Source organism: Ambystoma mexicanum, chromosome 6p (genome assembly GCF_040938575.1).
Source record: "Ambystoma mexicanum isolate Mex_15411 chromosome 6p, UKY_AmexF1_1, whole genome shotgun sequence".
NCBI classification, from domain to species: domain Eukaryota; kingdom Metazoa; phylum Chordata; class Amphibia; order Caudata; family Ambystomatidae; genus Ambystoma; species Ambystoma mexicanum.
Genome location: NC_090935.1, coordinates 1,198,812,904 through 1,198,830,944, shown reverse-complemented (window position 1 = coordinate 1,198,830,944; position 18,041 = coordinate 1,198,812,904). Strand labels below are relative to the sequence as shown.

The following is an 18,041-nucleotide window of genomic DNA, read 5'->3' as shown; positions in this document are numbered from 1 at the left end:
TTATACACTGCCATTAATTCGGGGGGGCTAAGTTGCTTATTTTCTATATCTCTATGCTGCAAATATTCAACCATTACCTCCAGTGCTTTCCTTTTCATTGGTAATGTATATTGATCAAATACTTTGTGCACTTCCATTGTGGGAATACTAGCATCTGTAATCCATTTTAGCGCCTCCAGTGTACATATTTTCATTTTCTCAATAGCCTGTCTTGACGGCGGAAGATATCACCGCTGCACATATGGTATCGCCTCTTGCCTTTCCCTTCTTATGTCTTTGTTCCTATACCCTGGCATAGAAAACATTTCAGCATATGCTTCGAGTTCATTTTTAAACTCAAAAAGCCTGTCCACATGTTCCTTTATTTCTACATCTCTTTCTCTCAACCGTGCAAATGCATTCAAATCCTGCAATTTCTTTGGCGGTACCGTTCAAATCAACTGCTTCCATCTCTCCATTAAATATTCTCCGATGCACTCCAACAATACCTGCTTTTCACTAGTCTTCCTGAAATCATACATCGAATCCAGCGTTGATGTCTCATCATTTCCATCTATATACATTTCTGCCTGTTCTTTTAGCTCCTTTCTTCTCTCCTTGCTGACTGCACTACGTGTTATTCTAGTACACTCACTTTGTGCCATGCCCTCTCTTCCCATACCGTCTTCTCTTGTTACAGTGAATTCAAGTTCAATAGGCGGAGGGGCAAGGGAGTGTCTTGGGGGGGAGGATGGGGGGAAGGGGGTGGTGCAGATGGAACAACTGGAAGGGAGAGTGGTTGCTGCGGCTATACGGTCTGCGACTGTAATGATGACTGGGCAACGGGGAAGGGTTGGGCAATGGCCGTTAATGCAATTTTATCAGCCTTACTCTTAGGGCGCTCTTGTTTCGGTTAATATTTTATTGATTAGTTCATCTGATGAATGCAATTCTTGTTGAGGATATATTTTATCTACTCCCATCTGAACACATCTATCTGTCTTTCTTATATTCTCATCCCACTCCTTTTCGTCATGTTCTTTCAGTCTCTCTATTCTTGACTTGTGCCTGCACGCATTTTTCTCTGCTTCTCAAGCGGAGCATAGCTTCCTTCCTCCAGTCTCTAATGACGTCAAATGTCGCAGGGCGTGCTTTCTTTTTCAACAGTACTGATTCCAAATAATCTATCCGCGCAATCTCATAACTCCCATGTTTTGGCTATTGTAAATCTTCTTCGTGTCTGGTTTGCCTATGCCAAATTTCACAAAACATTATTGCCCCTACACCATACTTTACATATATCTCATATGCTGGCAACCCTACAGGTGGTGCAGCCTGGCCGGTTTCCAAAGATTGTCTACTGTAGTGGAAAAATCCGACTAAACAGGAAGACAATATCCCAGGCATGTTTTAACCTTACCCTGTGCGTTTGATCTTGCAAGAACAGCACTCAACCAATATCAGGGTTATTTAGAATCGGGGCACGACTCACCTGATCAACCAAGTCGTCTTTCAAGACGCAATTCGGCAGTATACTGATGCAACCAAGAATCGTCGTGTCTGCGTATCTTGGCTCAGTCTGCCTCGTTACAGGACCCTCGCCTCCTTGCTGTTTGGCCGGACACGTCGATCAGGGATCAGTTGTGTACAGATCTGCAAAGGAGTCTCATCACTTTCACAGGGGCGCCCCGAACACCTCTCGATCCCGGCTCGACCGTCTCGTCCTCGCTTTGTTTTTTCTCTCTCTCGCCTTCCTTAAATTACGACGTCTACGATGGAGCAAATGGGGGAGGGTCCCTGTCCGGGCACCATTTTGATGGTGCCCCTAGGGGACCCTCGCGTTTGGAAACAAGGCACAATCACCACACACAAACTGATACGCCAGACACGAGGTTCAATTCCCAAAATCTAGGGTTTATTGCAAAGCAAATAGTCTGTCGGCCGACTGGGTCTCGTGTCCCCCAACATGTGTCACCCTGACCTCGTGGGACGCAAGAGAGCGAGAATTCTACATCAGTTACATATATACAAAATGATGATCTTATCAGTAGTGACACATTCAAAACTGCCAATAATGTATCTTTCTTTGCAATGGTTTCGATGATTGACAATTATGACACCCTTCAGACATTTATTCAGCAACAGTTTGCAATTTGCGAAGTCGCAGACACCATTCTTTGTTTTAGGGAACATAATGCTCTTGTTCTTACAAGCAAGCTGCGTGCAGGGGAGAGACACATTCCAGGCCTCACTATCTTCTAGTTTCTATTCGTGGGCTAGAGGTCAGCTTGATCTACAGGGGCTCAGTGAAGGGGGGGGCCGTAAAAGAGAGCATAATTCAAGCCATTAATTGTTCATTTCTACCTTTTCTGCCGCACCAGCGAGACTAGCTGGCACCTGCGTAGTGATTAAATTCCTTGTTGCTTACTTCCAAGGACTTGTGAGGGAGGAGACCGGGGCATCGCTGTCTGGGTGTCTGGGCTGCGTTTCAACATGTAACTTGTGGCCTTGCTCTATGGATGAACAAGAACGAAATAGAATTCACTTACAGCAAAGCAGTATGAACAGAAAAGCAAGAAAGCGAAAGTTACTCAAAATGGCGAATTCTATTCCTACAAAATGGACGCTCTCTGGTTATGCTCATGAGTATGTACCAATAATGCTGAACATATGATGCGGTTGGTTTTTGGCCAACAAAATATACCGCCTATTACATGGGAGCGTAATTTCTAGACTCACAGGTCAGAAGGTAGCCATAAGGTAAAAGTGTGGTAGTCAGGTTTAGGAGTCATGAGTGGGGAGGGGACATTTTTGGTTAACGTGTGCAGGCATATGTTGGTTAGATTCTTCTGTTCATGGAGCTAGTTTTTCATATTGGTTTTTAACCTCTTGTGTTGTATTTTGCTGTTAGAGATTTTAGGTCCATAGTAGCGTAATGCAGATTAGCAGAATATCGAGAGTAGTTGCTTATTTTAAAAGAGAGAACATTTCAGGTAATTGCTGTGGCTTGTGCCTTATTAAATCTTTTTGAATAGGTGAGAATTGTCTGTGTGCACTGCTAATAATCTTCTGAGCGGCACCCAAAAGGAATCTGGGCAGTTCAATAGCTATGCCCTTGCTCAAGGTGTCTCGTTGGCTATCAGAGAGCCTCAGGAGATGGATTTGAGGGAATACCTCATCCAGGTCCTCTTGGGGAACTGGCTTGTCATGTTTGTACAATTGCGTGTAGAAGGAGAAGTTCTCATTAATCGCTAGTTGGGATGTACACAGTGCTCTGCACTCGTAGAGCAGGGTGGTCTGGGTCCTGGGGTGTTCCTTTTTGCATAGCCATGGCAATAGTCTCCCAGGCCTGTCCCGTCCTTGATCGTGCCTCAGCCAACTTCTCCTCTGTTGACTGTTGTTCCGGGTGTTGGGACTCTAATGCTTTAATTTCCTCTTCTGTGGATTCTAGGGTCTTGTGCAGTGACCAGCGTATGCCCCCTGCTCTGGCTATAACCTCACCTCTAGTCACCACTTTCATGGCCTCCCAGGCGGTACTCCAACTGTTTACACTCCCTACGTTGTTCTTGTGGAAATAAAGTAGAAAGCCGATAGTGACCCTTTTGAAGGCTACATCAGTGCCTCGGTAGGCAGGAGCCACGTCTGGACATGGGGGTCTAGGGTATGCAAGGCACCACTCAATCACCAGGGGAGAGTGATCTGACCTTGTGCGGCCTGTGTATTCAGCATTGGGGAGTTCTGCAAGATGCGTTCAACCCACAAAGAAATAATCAATTTGTGTGCAGAGCTTGTTGGGGGGTGCGGTGATTAATACGGGTACCCTGTGTCATCCAGGTGCCTTTCCCTCCTTACATCTACTAGGTCGAGGTCCGTTAGTGTCGTGTTCAAGGCAATCGAAGCCAGGGAGGGACCGCCTTGTGGAGAAGACAATCTGTCTAGCGTTGGGTTTCTTACTCAATTGAAGTCCCCACCCCATAGGACAAAGCCCTCACTTCTAGCTGCTACAAGCTTGTGTGCACGTGTGCCTGGATTTTGTGGTTTGGAAACTGAGTGGACTATGCATACTTCCCTGTGTTGAAGATACCCCCTTACAATTAAGTATCTTACTTCCTTATCTCTGTCTACTTCCAGTAGCTGCAACGGTATTGTGCCATCAATCCAGGTGATCACTTCCATGGAAAACGAGGAATAGGTGGCTCTATATCCCGCCCCGTCGGTCAGTAGCGCCTTTTGTTCCTCGAGGAGCAGGTGTGTCTCTTGGAGCAGTACTATGGCTATCTTTTTACATTGTATGTAGGATTTCACCCTATTTCTACAGAGGTAGCAACCCAGGCCCTGTACATTCCATGACATTATTCTTAAGGTGGTTGTCATTGCACTGTGACTTTCCTGCTCTAGACCTTTTGCAATCGATACTGGATGCTGGTAAAGTGCCTTGCACTTATGCTGGTAAAGTGCCTTGCAATTATACTGGTAAGCACTGCTAGCGAAACGCCATTTTGAATTAATTTGCCCCCTAGCTACAAAAGCATCATGACAATACGCAGATATGGCTGACCATTCAACCTTGTAAATCCCTATCAGTCTCGGCCAACAAATTGCCGTATATATTCTGTTGTAACTATAGGGTTGGTGTTAATGCACCTCCTTTTGGAAACATTGTGTTGATATGTTGCATTAGACTTAAGTGCTCCAGATACTACACCAGAACTATTAAAGGTATTTTCTGTTTTGTTACTTATGTCGTTTTGTCTTTAAATACCCAGCGTTTGTATGTTTGTTTTTGTTTTTTTTGTTCCTTCCATTGTCTGTGTATTGCCCCATTAGGTCTTGTGTATCTATATTTTAATATTGATAATTTTTTTGTTTTTTGACTGCTGTTGTCTTTGAACATAATTCAAGCTGATGCATGACCATTTCAACATTCCCTCAGATTGAGGACAAAATATTTATGCTTCTCTGTGAATAGCTTAATGACTTTGTGCCGCCCACCGACTTAGTAGAAGAGCATTCATTGACAATTTTTTAGATTTATTAAATGTGCATGTTTGCACCTATGTGGAGACCATGCACTCCCTCTGGCTCCTTCCTAGGGATTTTCCACTGGAGGGTGGGTGTGCCACTAAACTCGTAGACACCTTGGGTAAATCTAAATTAAAGAACAGAGGGTGGTGTCTCAGGATGACAAAGTGAATATATAAAACATAAGCACGAAAAATATATCAAGTTGAGCAAGTTGCAACTGCCTAGAACAGACTCAAACAAATTGCAATTCATGTTTTAAATACATAATATTAAAATGTGTGGACTAAAGTGATCACCTATGAAGCAAAACAAGAAATATACAAAATAGAAAGTCAAATAGTACAGAAATGCAAGCGTACAAATGAATAAAGTTCAAGGGTGCTGAATGACTAATAGCCCCTTGGAAAATACACGCAACACAGCGATACAAAAGTGCAAACACTGATCGACTGAATATAACCATAATCCTGTTGTACCATGCACTACATGCATGGTCTAATGGCAGACCAGAAGTAGTGGCCAAAGGTCAACTACAGGGTGTTGGGAGCAGACCGAACAATAATACATTTGTTTTCCCATTGAATAAATGGTATCTTCCCTATTGCTAGTTTCAATGGTACATAATCATTCTTAACACCATACACCATCTTCATCAGGACCTAACGAAAATTTCCCATTTTCGGAGCAATTACAGCCTGCGATATTACTGCGCAGTAATTGCGCCAAAAGAATCCCCAATCGGAGTAACGGTTACCGCCCAACCAGTGATCCGGAGGTAATACTGCACGACAGGAGGGCACTAACGCAAATAAAGTTGGGCGGTATCCCAGCCTGGATACCGCTCCCAAATCGTGATGAGGCCCAAAGTATTTGGCATTTTCCTCAATGGCATCACAAGTCTTGTCAAAGGAAGATAATATTTTGGAGGATGTTGGGGGAAATAAGGGTTTGCAAACGCAACCATCCAACTCTGTCAAGCAACTGCTGAAGTGGTCCTGGCTGCGGCCAACCTAAAACACTGGAAGGAGCTCTCTGAGTTCTAACCGTTTCTTCCTCAAGACAAACTTGACAATTTCAAGGCAGGTCTATCAGATGCCAGAGTTGGCTCAAGACCTATAAAAGGCCACGGCATCACATGGATAATTCGGTACACAGTCTTATCATTGGCGTCGATATCATCCTCCAAGCGTGGCTCCATGCAACCATGTTCACAAAGGAGGTCCAACAGAAGGTTCTGTACTTTCCCTTTGAGGATAAAGAGCTCTTCCATAGCTCTAGCGATGTGAGTTAGTAAAAATCAAGGCAAGTACTTTGCGGCAAAATCGCTGTCCGTCCTCAATCACCAGCAATAAAATCCTCTTACCCCGACTTTTGTTCCGGATCCTTAGTAGGCTTCAACACCAGAAGTCACGTTAGCCAGACCGCGGCCCTCGCCGTAAACAACAAACAAGTGGTAGGGGATTTTTCTCCCAATCATCAGCCTCCGCCTCAGGAACCAATACATTCTCTTCAGACAAACACCCCAAATGATGGTTTGGAATGGTCGCGTGACTTTGGTAGGGTGAGGCACCTTGCTGCATCTAGAAGCTTGGCAGACCATCACAAAGGATCCTTGGGTGCTCTCGGTAACCCATTTGGGTTTCTGTCTCCCTCTCATGCCAGTTTCCCCCTCCCATCCTCCTCCATCACAGACAGGATCTCCTTCTCTCATTTCGGAACTATTGGACATAAGGGCAATAAAACAAGTTCTTTTGGAGGAAGAGGCAGGGGGTTTCTACTCCCACATATTTACAGTACCAAAATCCAACCAGGCTGGCCTGCGCACTTTTAGACCTGTCAGATTTCAATCTCTGCATTGCCCAGCAAAGATTCAAGATGATCACGCCGGCGCAGATCTGTTGGTCTGGTAAAAGACGATTGGCTCTGCATAGTGGCTCTTCAGGATGCGTACGTTCACATACCGATATGGACTTGGCACCTCAAAGACCTTTTTGTTTTTCAGTAGGAGTTCAGCATTTTCAGTACTGAGTCCTTCCCTTCAGACTGACTTTGGCGCCAAGGGTCTTTACCAAGATGATGGTGGCGATAGCAGCCTTTCTCAGGCTTTGGGGAGTCCACCCCTATCCTTATTTGGACGATTGGCTCCTCTGATGTTGCTGCCCCCAGAAAGCAGCCTCCCAAATGCAAATGTTGCTTCAGCTTCTTTTCAAAATGGGGTAATCGATAAACTGGAGAAAATCTTCAGTGATGGTCTCTCGCAGCCTGATTCTCTTAGTTGTCTGCTACAACACAACGTTAGCCAGAGTCTTTCTAATGGAAGACAGGATGAGGGATCTAATCCATACATGTACCCTTTTCCTGAATTCCACTCCCATGTCAGCCTCGTGGTTCCAGAGGCTTCTGGGCTTGATGGCTACCTGTGTCTTAGCCCTTTCCTTTGGCGAGTTTAAAAATGAGGTGTGCACATTTAGCACCGAGACAGACCTGATCTTGGACAACGGATCAAAACTCTGTTGATTCGGGTGACTCTGGAGATGATTCCCGATCCTCAATTGGTGGGCAGACTACTCCAACCTCCTAGAGTTGACACCCTTTTTGGTACTGTCTCCTCATGTGACGTTAACAGATTCCTGCCTCCTTGGGTGGGGGGGCTAGGCTGGGTCACCTGGAGGAGTTCAACCTTTGGACAGGGAATGCCGTATCAATTACCTTGAATTGCTAGCCATTTTTCTGGCCCTGAAAGCTTTTCAATCCAGCATCCCCGAAACAAAGTAGTTTGCTTCAGAATAGACAATTCTGTTTCAATATTTTCTATAAACGAGCAAGAGGGGGGGGGCGGGGCCAGGTCCCATCCCCATATTGAGCTATCCCTACATACATGGGAATGGGCCATGCAGAAGGGAATAAGGCTTCAAGCTGTGCACATTCCTGGCCAGAAAAACACAGTGGCCGGTTCTATCTGCCGCCAGTCTTTGGCAAACCATGAATGGGACTTAAACGATCCACTTCATGACCAGCTCTTCAGCAAGTGGGAGACCCCAAGTATAGACCTGTTTGTGACTCACAGCTACAAGAAACGTCCGCTGTATGTTCCGGACAGGGCCTGAGCTCCCTTGGAGATGCCCTAGAGATTTCCTGGGACGGAGTGTCTGCGCTTGCTTTCCCTCCTTCCCTTTGATCATCATGCCTTGTTGAAGCTGCGGAAAGCGAAAGACTGCACTGTGGGGTTTATAGCACATTGATGGCCAGCCAGGTTCTGTTTTTTGGAGCTGAAGACCCTGTCAGTATCTCCACCTATTCAGTTGCCAGAGATTACCAATCTCCTACATTCGAACAATCAACAAGTGCAGCATCCCTCTCCACAATCTCTCGACTTAGCGGCCTGGTTCCTGAAATTGGGTCGTTGGCGCAGTTCAATCTATTGAATGACAACATGCGTATTATCCAGGTGGTGCGCAAACCTTCTACGCATGCACAGTACAAAAGCAAGTGGCTCTCCTTCTGTTATTGGTGTCTAAAGAAAAGGATTGACCCGATAAAACATCAGTGATAACACCTCCTTTATATTGTACCTCGCCTCCATGGGCATTCGTATGTACTTTTGCTGTACATATCTGTGGGCTATCGTGGTATTCCTCAATACCGATCCTTCTTCCTTCGCTCACTCAAACCCAGTGATAAAACACCATTTTGAAGGCCTGCTGCATCTTTTTCCTCCCATCAAGCCCCCTAAAGGCAAAATTAGACTTGGTGTGATGCTCAACATGTTTCGCCATTGGCCATTCCAACCCATGGCGACTGTGCATCTCAGATTCCTCACCTAGAAGGTGGTCTTCCTGGTTGTCGTCACTTCAGCAAGAAGAGTTGGCGAACTGCAAGCTCTGTGCATTAAAGAACACTCCATCTCCTTCTGCAGGGATAAAGTGGTGTTGGAAACACATTAGGCTTTCCTCCTGAAGATCATTTCGGGGTTTCATATCAATCAGTATTAACTTGCCAGTGTTTTTTTCGGATACCTGTTCAGACTGTGGTATGGATCCCACACAACCTAGACTGCAAGATAGCTCTCGAGTTCTATCTATAAGACAAAGGTCTATAGAATGTCTTCTCATTTTTTTCCGATATTCGGGAATGGCAAAAGAGGAAAGCAGGCCTCTAAGGCTACAATTTTCCACTGGATAGTTTCCTGTATCACGGAAGCCCACAGAGTGCAAGGCCTGCAGACTCCCAAAGGCATCCCCACAGATCTAGTGTGGGTTAAAGTTGCTTATGTGGCTTTCCAGAAGTACGTTCCCAGGTAAACCATTGCCAAGGCAGCCACTTGGCCTCTTCCACAGTGTTGTGTAAACCTTGTCTGGACTTAAGCTCTAGGGCTGGCACAGTTTGGTCAAGCAGTCCTTGGAAATCTCTCAAGTTTAATCCATCCACCCATTTCTATACATCAGTGCTTGGGAATCTCCCGCAAGTATGGAAGAAAGGGGACAGGGCGTAGGAGTAAGAAAGTGACTCGCCATAATGACTAACCTACTCCTAGTACATAGTCCCCTTTCCTCCATACAGCCGCCGCCGTCCCCTCCAATGTGCCCCTTAATGGCGAACATGTTTGAGAAATCTGAAGGTGTCTCACCCGCTAGTTCCCGGGGATCTGTCATCCAGTTGGCCAGGACACGGCCACCGCTTTTGGGTCTAGTTCCTGGCGGTGGACCAGTGCGGGAGGATCACCTGGAAGAGGGGTCTAAGTTGGACACCGGAGGATGAGGCGCGGTATCCCTTCCCTGTAACACCTTTTCCATATCCTACCAGGTAGAATATCTAGGAACTCAACAAGCCTCCCCCTTTCTCGACGCGCACTTTCTCACGGACAGTTCACCGTGAGCGACAGCAGACTAACACCAGAGCCGAATACCCGACATGTCCCAACACCATAGTCGGGCAATTATGGATCATTACACAAACCAGACTTCGATTACACTTCCCCACACAGATAATAGGCAGAGCACGAAAGCACACTGAGCGAGGTATAATACATGCGGAAACGGCAGTTCCAAGATGGCAGTTTACTATAAGGAGAAAGACGGTGTGACTAGAGAGGGTTGCAAGGAAGGCAGCACTCTTGACCTGTAAAGACAATTTATTTTGTGAACCTTGGAAAGTAAGAAACCGAAGACCAGGAACTAAGGCTGATCAAACCGGCACAGTGTGCCGGAGGTACCCGGGGCTCTCCTGCGTCGGTAACCAAGGTGGGGAGGATCGATTGTCGCTGTGGTACTAGCCTTGGATCCTACAACAAAGCAGCATCAGAAAAGACAGCAGATCCGGTGAGTCGGAGAGACTGATACCAAACCAGCTTGTGTTGTGAAACAAAGTTGCAAGCATCAACATTGTATATAGAGAACAGTGTCTGAGGCGTTTGGGATGAGCGACGCAAATTCAATTGGAAGCCAAAGGGAATAGTTGAACTTTGTAATTGAACTTTGGGAGGCCAAGAAAAGATACCATACACAGTGGTCTGGTTCCACATGAGTGCTCATTCGAAAGTCTCTGTTGGGTATCCAACTGATGCTGAGTGTGAGAGAAAGAAATATTGAGATCGAAGTGGTCATGCAATGGGTCAAGCTAAATCCTGTGAACATTCGTAAGTCTTCGATAGTTAAATATATGGCACAATTGGTCTGAGCCCGGCTGTGGGAGACTAATTGAACAAAAGAAAGGGATCTGAGCCCAGCTGAGGGGATCCAGGGTGAACACCCAAATTGAATACTGAAGAGAACGGTTGCGTTTTGTTTCTGGTACAGCAGGCCTTCTGCGTCAAGAGACTTGTGAGAAGTAAAGAGATTTGGACACAGAAGGTCCTGAACTGGGAAAATGGAGCTGTATCCTTGTGCCGCAGAAGCCAGAGTGTGCTTTGCTCGAGTGACCCGCCTTGCCCCGTGATGAAAATGTGGGTTTGAGAGGCCAACAGCCCAAGCATCCTGGCATATTTTGTGAACACTTCTTTCTTTTTTATGAACATTACCCCACAATGTTTGTAAATTAGTGGTAGGAATTGTCAATTAGTTTTTTTTTTTTTTTTAGTATAGGTCCTTTTTATTTTGAAAACACTTAACTAGGACTGCATTATTATTATTTGATGGTCGTAGCTGTAGATTTAGGTTGAGATAGGCGTTTATCATACCTTGTACAAGTTCTATAAACTCCCCTGAACTGTGGTCACTTGCGTCTGTCTTACTGTTGATACCATATTTCCTTACACATGTCTACCGACCTTGGCGATAGAAAAGTACTGATGGGAGATGCGCTGGGTGGGGCTCAGTTAGGCAGGGCTGGAGACAGAGACGTATGCGAGCTGGCCCCTCGTAACAATAAAAAAGGACTATTTTTTTGGGATGTTCCCAAAAAGTGCACCAGTCACGTCCTGAAGGACAGAATATTCCACAAGTATGGAGGAAAGAGTGACTATGGATTAGCAGTACGTTGGTAAATTATTTCTTTTCACTTCATTTTTACCTTCAATGTTATTACAGTGTTGGATTCAAATGTAATGAAAATGATATCAAATCGTAGACGTGGCCAAGTCTGATGAGCTGCAAAAGTTCATGAATATTTTCAATAGTTTCCGCTTCAATCCAAACACTAGAATTAAACTCTACACCTTGTACTGAAAGCATAAATCTATGCCAAGTGGTTAGGGCTTCCCAATCATGTTAGAGTTGCAATTCCCCAAAGGGAAAACAAGGTCACCGTGGGGAAGGGCACATACCTTCAAAGGGGTAAGAGGCACCTTTCTGTTTCTCTAAAAAATTGAGGACCAAGAATGGAAGAGTGTGTGGCACTGCTCTGAGTGGTCCAGATACAGAAGCGCCAGGACCAGAGGTGCGATGAACTCCTCAAATGTATAACAACCTGATTGGCTGAGGCACACCTCCCAGGGGCTTGCCTAGCTGTTTGGATGTCTAACCAACACTATTGACTACTTGAGTAGCATGGACCACAGATAAATCTGGCAAATGACTGAATGTATCTGCTCCCAAAAAAGCTCCTTACTGCATTGCTGCTTTCTTGTTGAAGGGAAGTAGAATTTGCTTTGTAGGTCAATCCCACCCATACCCCCATTATCTTGCTCAACCTTGTTAGGCATTCTTCAGGAGTCCAATATTCAGTCTCCTTTTAAAAGCTCAAGGTTTTACTTCACTCAGATTGGATACTCTCCAATCTGGCTTCCGTCCCAGACACGAAACAGAGACCGCATTAACAGCAGTTTGGGATGAGCTACAGAGACAAGCTGACGCTGGTGAACTTTCCCTCTTAGTGATGTTGCATTGAACAGCAGCTTTTGATACCGTGGATTACATCATCTTACTTTCACGCCTGTCGATAGTCGGGGGAGTCCCAGCACAGGCCATCAACTGGTACAACTCGATTTTAGCAAACCACGGCCAAAAAGTAAAGGTTGGAGAATTCCTGTCAGGTACGTTACTTCAGAATTGCAGCGTTACGCAAGGTTCGTCCTTGCCATCGCTTTTGTTGAACATCTGCATGTAACCACTGATGGCAATTCTGAGAAAACGCGTCTGTTTTCAATTCCATGCGGACAACACCCACATTTATCTAAGACTGGGAAACTTTGAGGAATCTCTCCTTCTAGTGGGCCAGTGTCTGGAGGAAGTGGGAATTCGGATGACCCGGAACCGGCTATAATTTAACCCAAGTAAGACGAAGGTGATGCTAGTTGGCCCTCAGCACCTATTATCTATGGATACTGAGGGTCCTCTCCCTACACCCCCATGCTTCCTGGGTTCTAATTTGAAATATGCACCCAAGATTAAAAAGTTGGGCTGCATGTGGCAATCCGATTTATGGTGCAATAGCCATGTAGGGGTCAAATTACAGTCCGTTTTCTACTCTCTGTGCCTTTTGCATTTGGTACTGCCATACATCCCGTCTCAAGATCATGCTGCGATAGTAGGAACTTTAATTCTAGACTGAACTACGGTAACTGCATGCTAGCCAGTTCAACAAGTTTCAGAAAGCCCAAAATGCCAAAGTCAGACTTATTTTTAAAGTCCCAAAAGCCAAACCCTTCTCAGCGCTTCATCGGTCCTTATTTATTTATTTATTTGTTTGCTTGTTAGGTACTTATACAATAAGAAAATACTGTTTCAAAGCACCCACAGGTAATCGAGGAAGCGAAGGTGGGAAATGCATCACAACACAATATTTAAGAGCAGAGGGGGGAAAAGGGAGAGGGACAAACCTACTATGCTTTGTGAGTAGTCACAAAGTGCAAATGCCAAAAAGGAAGAGGGAAGAGGGGTTAAGTGCTGGGGAGTCAGAGCTCGTGGGCGAGCCATAGACTAATTGCTAGGAATGTTGAGTGCTACACAGCCTGGGCCGCAGGCGGTTTAAGTTCGAGCCTCCAGAGTGGAGGGTGTGCAGATGCAAAGTGCTGTGGATAGACAGGAGCTGGGAAGTATTGGTGTGGAAGGTCAAGGCCCTGAGGACACATAAGGGCCAAGGTCACCAATTCAGCAACTGTGGGATTAGGAGAGAAGGAGGGAAGGAGGAGGAAAAGAGGAAAGTCTTAAGGAGCTTCCGGAATTTGAGAACATCCTGCTCAAGGCGCATGGGGAGGGGGAGGCTATTCCAAAGGAGGGAGCCTACAGAGGAAAGTTAGCGACCCCCTGCCCTCTGTTTAGCAAAGCGCCTTAAATACAGAGGTGGTGCCAGAGGAGCGAAGTGGTCTAGAGGGAGAGTATTTAGTGAGATAAAGTTGAAGATAGTGTGGTCCCCAGGCACAGACAGCCTTGCACATGATGCAGAGGGATTTGAATTTAGTCCGTGCAGCAACTGGGAGCCAGTGAAGTCTTTGCAGGAGAGATGCGGTCCCTGGGCTGAAGGCCAATGATAAGTTTTGCTGCCCTATTCTGGATAAGCAGGTATTGCCGCAGAGTTGAAGAAGGAAGATTCAGGAGGAGGCTGTTACAGTAGTCCAGTCTAGAGAGAACCAGGGCTTGAGTCACATTGAGCCTCTGAGGAAAAGTGAGAAAAGGTAAAATTCCTTTGAGACGGAAGAGCTGATAGTTGGACTTTTTGGCAATGGCAATGTCCTGAGTGTGAGGGAGGGAGGAAGGAGAGAAAGGAGTCGAAGATGACTCCAAGGTTTCTGGCTTCAGTTGAATGCGCAGGGGGAGAGCCCAAGGGGGAAGGGGGGGGAAAGCAGGCGTCCCAATGGGAAGGTTCTCAGTTTTACAGGCGTTGAGGCAGAGATCATTGGAGCCGCACCAGGCTGGTTGGCAGATAGGCAGTCTGGGATGATGGAGGGTGCAAAAGGGTCAGCAGGGAGTCTGAAGAAGAGCTGTGTGTCGTCTGCGTAGCACTGGAAGTTGGAGGATAAAGAGGAGATGAGGCGTGCAAAGTAGATGTTAAAGATCCAGGGGGAGAGTATAGAGCCCTGGGGGACACCACAGGTGTAGATGGAAGTAGGAGAGGAGAAGGGGCCCAGGATGACTTGGGAAGAGCGATTCGCGAGGAAAGAGGGCATCCAATCCAATGGCTGTTCCGAGATACCAAGTGTACCATGGAGCCTTTGTATGAGGATAGAATGGTTAACTGTGTCAAATGCAGAGGAGAGATCGAAAGAGAGAGTAGACTTTAAGATTTTGTGCATGGTTTATAAATGTTTACACAGCCTTACCCCTATCTACTTAGCAGAGAAGCTAATATGGTACAAACCAAACCACTTGCTACGTTCATCTGATAACCTACTACTTGTATTCCCCCTTCTCGCTGTATCACCAGAGGAGACAGACGCTTCCTAATCTATGGACCAAAACTTTGGAATTCCATCCCCTGGAGGATTAGGAACCTGACAGAGTTGGTCCAGTTTCAGAAAGCATTCAAGGCCCATTTGTTTAAGGCTACTGGTCATTTATCAGGGACTAGGCTGGCTCCTTGCAGGAAGGTTGGAGCTTGATTGAGATTGTAGCCCAGATAGTTAATTCTGCCCGGTTGCGCGGTATAAGTAAATCAAATCAAAAATAGCCTATTTTGTATTCTCACTGTAGTGCTTTTCTATGCAACTATGCAATATTGCCTAAATCCATCTCCCTATTGGATCAGCAAATTTGCAATTTTCAATCACAAAAGTTATAGGCCATATTAATGCTTTGAACATAAGTTATTACAAAAAGCAGTAAGGTGTTTCCTGTCAGGTTATGGGTGTGCTTCGTTGATGCACTTGACTGTGAAATCATTTTTCTATGACTATAAATTGATATCGACTAACTTCAACATCTTATTCATTGTTTTTTTCTTTTTTTCATAGCAAATTTTCCTGAAGATGTAGTGGACAATCTTCCTTCGGATATATGCACCGGGATATACTTTGGCTGGGGTTGTGTTGGAAATGGAGTTGTACATAAAATGGTAATGAGCATTGGTTGGAACCCATTTTACCAGAACACTAAAAAGTCTGCGGTAAGCTCTGAATGTCAAGAGTTTGTTGAGTACCTATTATTTTCCACCATTAAGTGCCAGCATGTTACCTTGCACCCATTTCATATTTCTTTTGTGCTAAAGCTGTTAACAAATGGATCTTGTAGGTGTCCTCATGATGGAAATTCCACCTGCTGGAGAAAATCTAGTTAAGATGGACGTAGGCATGTTAGACCGTGCTGGTTCACCGACCACACAAACGTGTGCACAAGCTCTGTAAGCATTGTGCAAACCAGACTTCTTTCTCCCAGGGGCAACCCCATGCTTTGCTCTGTTACTCTCTTTGTAACAAACTAGCTATGCTATTTCCATCTTCTCTCTGGTAGTACCACACTCTCTTAAACTCCACCAGCACTTTTTTTTTAACTCGTTACTTTAACTGTTTGAGCTACAAGCAATGTGTCACATAAGGGGGTAGCCGCCTAACAAAGTTACACCATACTAAAACTTATGTATGTGGTGGATAATATAAAATTGGTTGTCTATGCAGAAATTTACCTTTGATTCATCCTAGTGATGTAATCCAACATCCCTTGGGGGTTGAAAACAAGACAATATGATTTGTATTGTATAGGCAAGTTCTATTACAAGAAACCAGTTTTATATGGTGCAGTTTTTTTTTAATTTTATTGCACTCAATTTTCTTTAACAAAACAACAGAAACAAAAATGCAGTGTCCTGATATGATGGAGAAGCAAAAAAGTCGAGGAAGTAATAGAGCATCAGTCTCAAACCTGAAAGAAAAATCACTTATAGGATCATCGTTTGCATGGTAGGATTTTTTACCAGCAACAACAGGGTAACGCTTATTTTAGTTACAAGAAAAGGTTTAGCAAATTGTTTTCCCAATTGGGGAGCTCTGTAACACAAAATAAAGCAGGACAGAGTGGTTAATGTTAGCAGAGTAGTGTACATTTACATACAGGCAGGCAACAATTTTCCTCAAAATATCAATGGTGAATCTTATATAGTTGTACACTAGTATGCAGATCTATAAGTGACCAATCCTCAGCAGTAAAAAAGGGTTTTCAATGAAATTGCCACTGAACACTTCTACTAAGCCCCACACAGCATCAACCTCACTATTCTAGAATAATGAGCAGCATGAAGTGTGAGTACTTCAACATCACCCAACTCCACTCAGATTATCATCCAAACCTTATACTGCCATCCCGTTAAGTAAACCTAAATACAAGTCACTCAAAGTTGTTCAAACATTTTCTCCATATGTCCTGGAATATATCGTCTTTGTCTATTTTTTGGTAATCACGCTTTTCAACATTGGCAAGCCCCATTTCTGAAAATCATTGGTGACATTCCAATTCTCAGAGCATTATTCCCCTTTCTGCTGTTAGACTATTATTCACCAGCAATTTGCCAGATTAATCCATATACTTACCCTTGTTAGGTGTTTTTAAATACCCCCAATGATCTCACACTCGTACAATGGAATAGCATTACATTTTCAACATGTAAAATAGCCCAAATCAGCTCAGTGTCCTATCGAAAATATTTGGCGAAAACACTTTGGTTGGCAGACAAGTAAGGTGAGCCAGTTCAACACACAAAACCCCTGATATTCAGCAACTGCTGGAAGCAATGCTACCTTAACTCTGAGGTAGCCTGCTGCACAGCCCATGACCATACTGATGACATCACTTATGTCCTCACTGGAAACTGGAGCACACTGATGTCTTCTTAAATGACATTATGCCTGGCATCATCAATGACATCACTGACAACTTGAGGACCTCAATGCTATCACAAAGGACATCACTTATGTCATCCATGGCATCACAGGTACAGCATTAAAACTGAGTTTCAAACTCAAATGTTTTGAAAAGTATTAACTTTGGCCTTCAGGATATGTCCGAAGGTTGCATGTTAAAAAGTCCACACATAACTCTTTCAAAGCACAACGGTGAAATGAAAAGATGATGTTCATAGTGTGAGTATGACTTTCCGGCAGTTGAAAAAAGGATAGTAGCATAAAAGCGAGGGAAGAGTTGACCAAATCAATTTGTTTTTCATATCACAACTGTCTTCGGCGAAAAAGAACATAGGCCATATCATGCAAAATGACAGTGCTTTGGTAAGATGATCAGTAAAGGTCAACCTTGAAGAAATCAAGTTACTTTTTTGGTAATACATTACTTTGTTCAGAAAGAGCAAGTTAATGCAGTTATGTACTAAAACCATTGATTATTCTACTTGTATAGGGAACAGGAGTTTTTTTGGAACTTGGGGTACATTTCGAATGGCTTGACTTGCTGAAAGAGTAGAGGTCCCCTTTGTTGGCATACACTAAATACCTAGCTTGGAATGTTTCTCGAATGTCCTGAAATAAATGACATGAATGTTTCATATTGTAATTTACTTGCCAGTGTTGTCCGACGTGATACTATTTATGATGTCATAAGTGATGCCACCCGTGCACTCCAGGGCTGTGCAAGTGGCTGCTGGGGTTTAGCGGTGTAGCTTCCAACACCCACAGAGTGTCATTGGTTTTGTTGGGCTGTGTGGCACGTTAATGTTGCTTAACG

At 44.6% G+C, this 18,041-nt stretch overlaps 1 protein-coding gene across 1 annotated transcript in view; it reads left to right on the top strand.

Annotated features, from left to right (window-relative positions):
- Positions 1 to 18,041, top strand: part of RFK (riboflavin kinase) — a 238,573-nt gene that overhangs the window by 114,188 nt on the left and 106,344 nt on the right. The window contains exon 2 of the mRNA XM_069625845.1: positions 15,329 to 15,480. Within this exon, the coding sequence (XP_069481946.1) occupies positions 15,329 to 15,480 (152 nt within the window). The remainder of the gene's footprint in view (positions 1 to 15,328; positions 15,481 to 18,041) is intronic.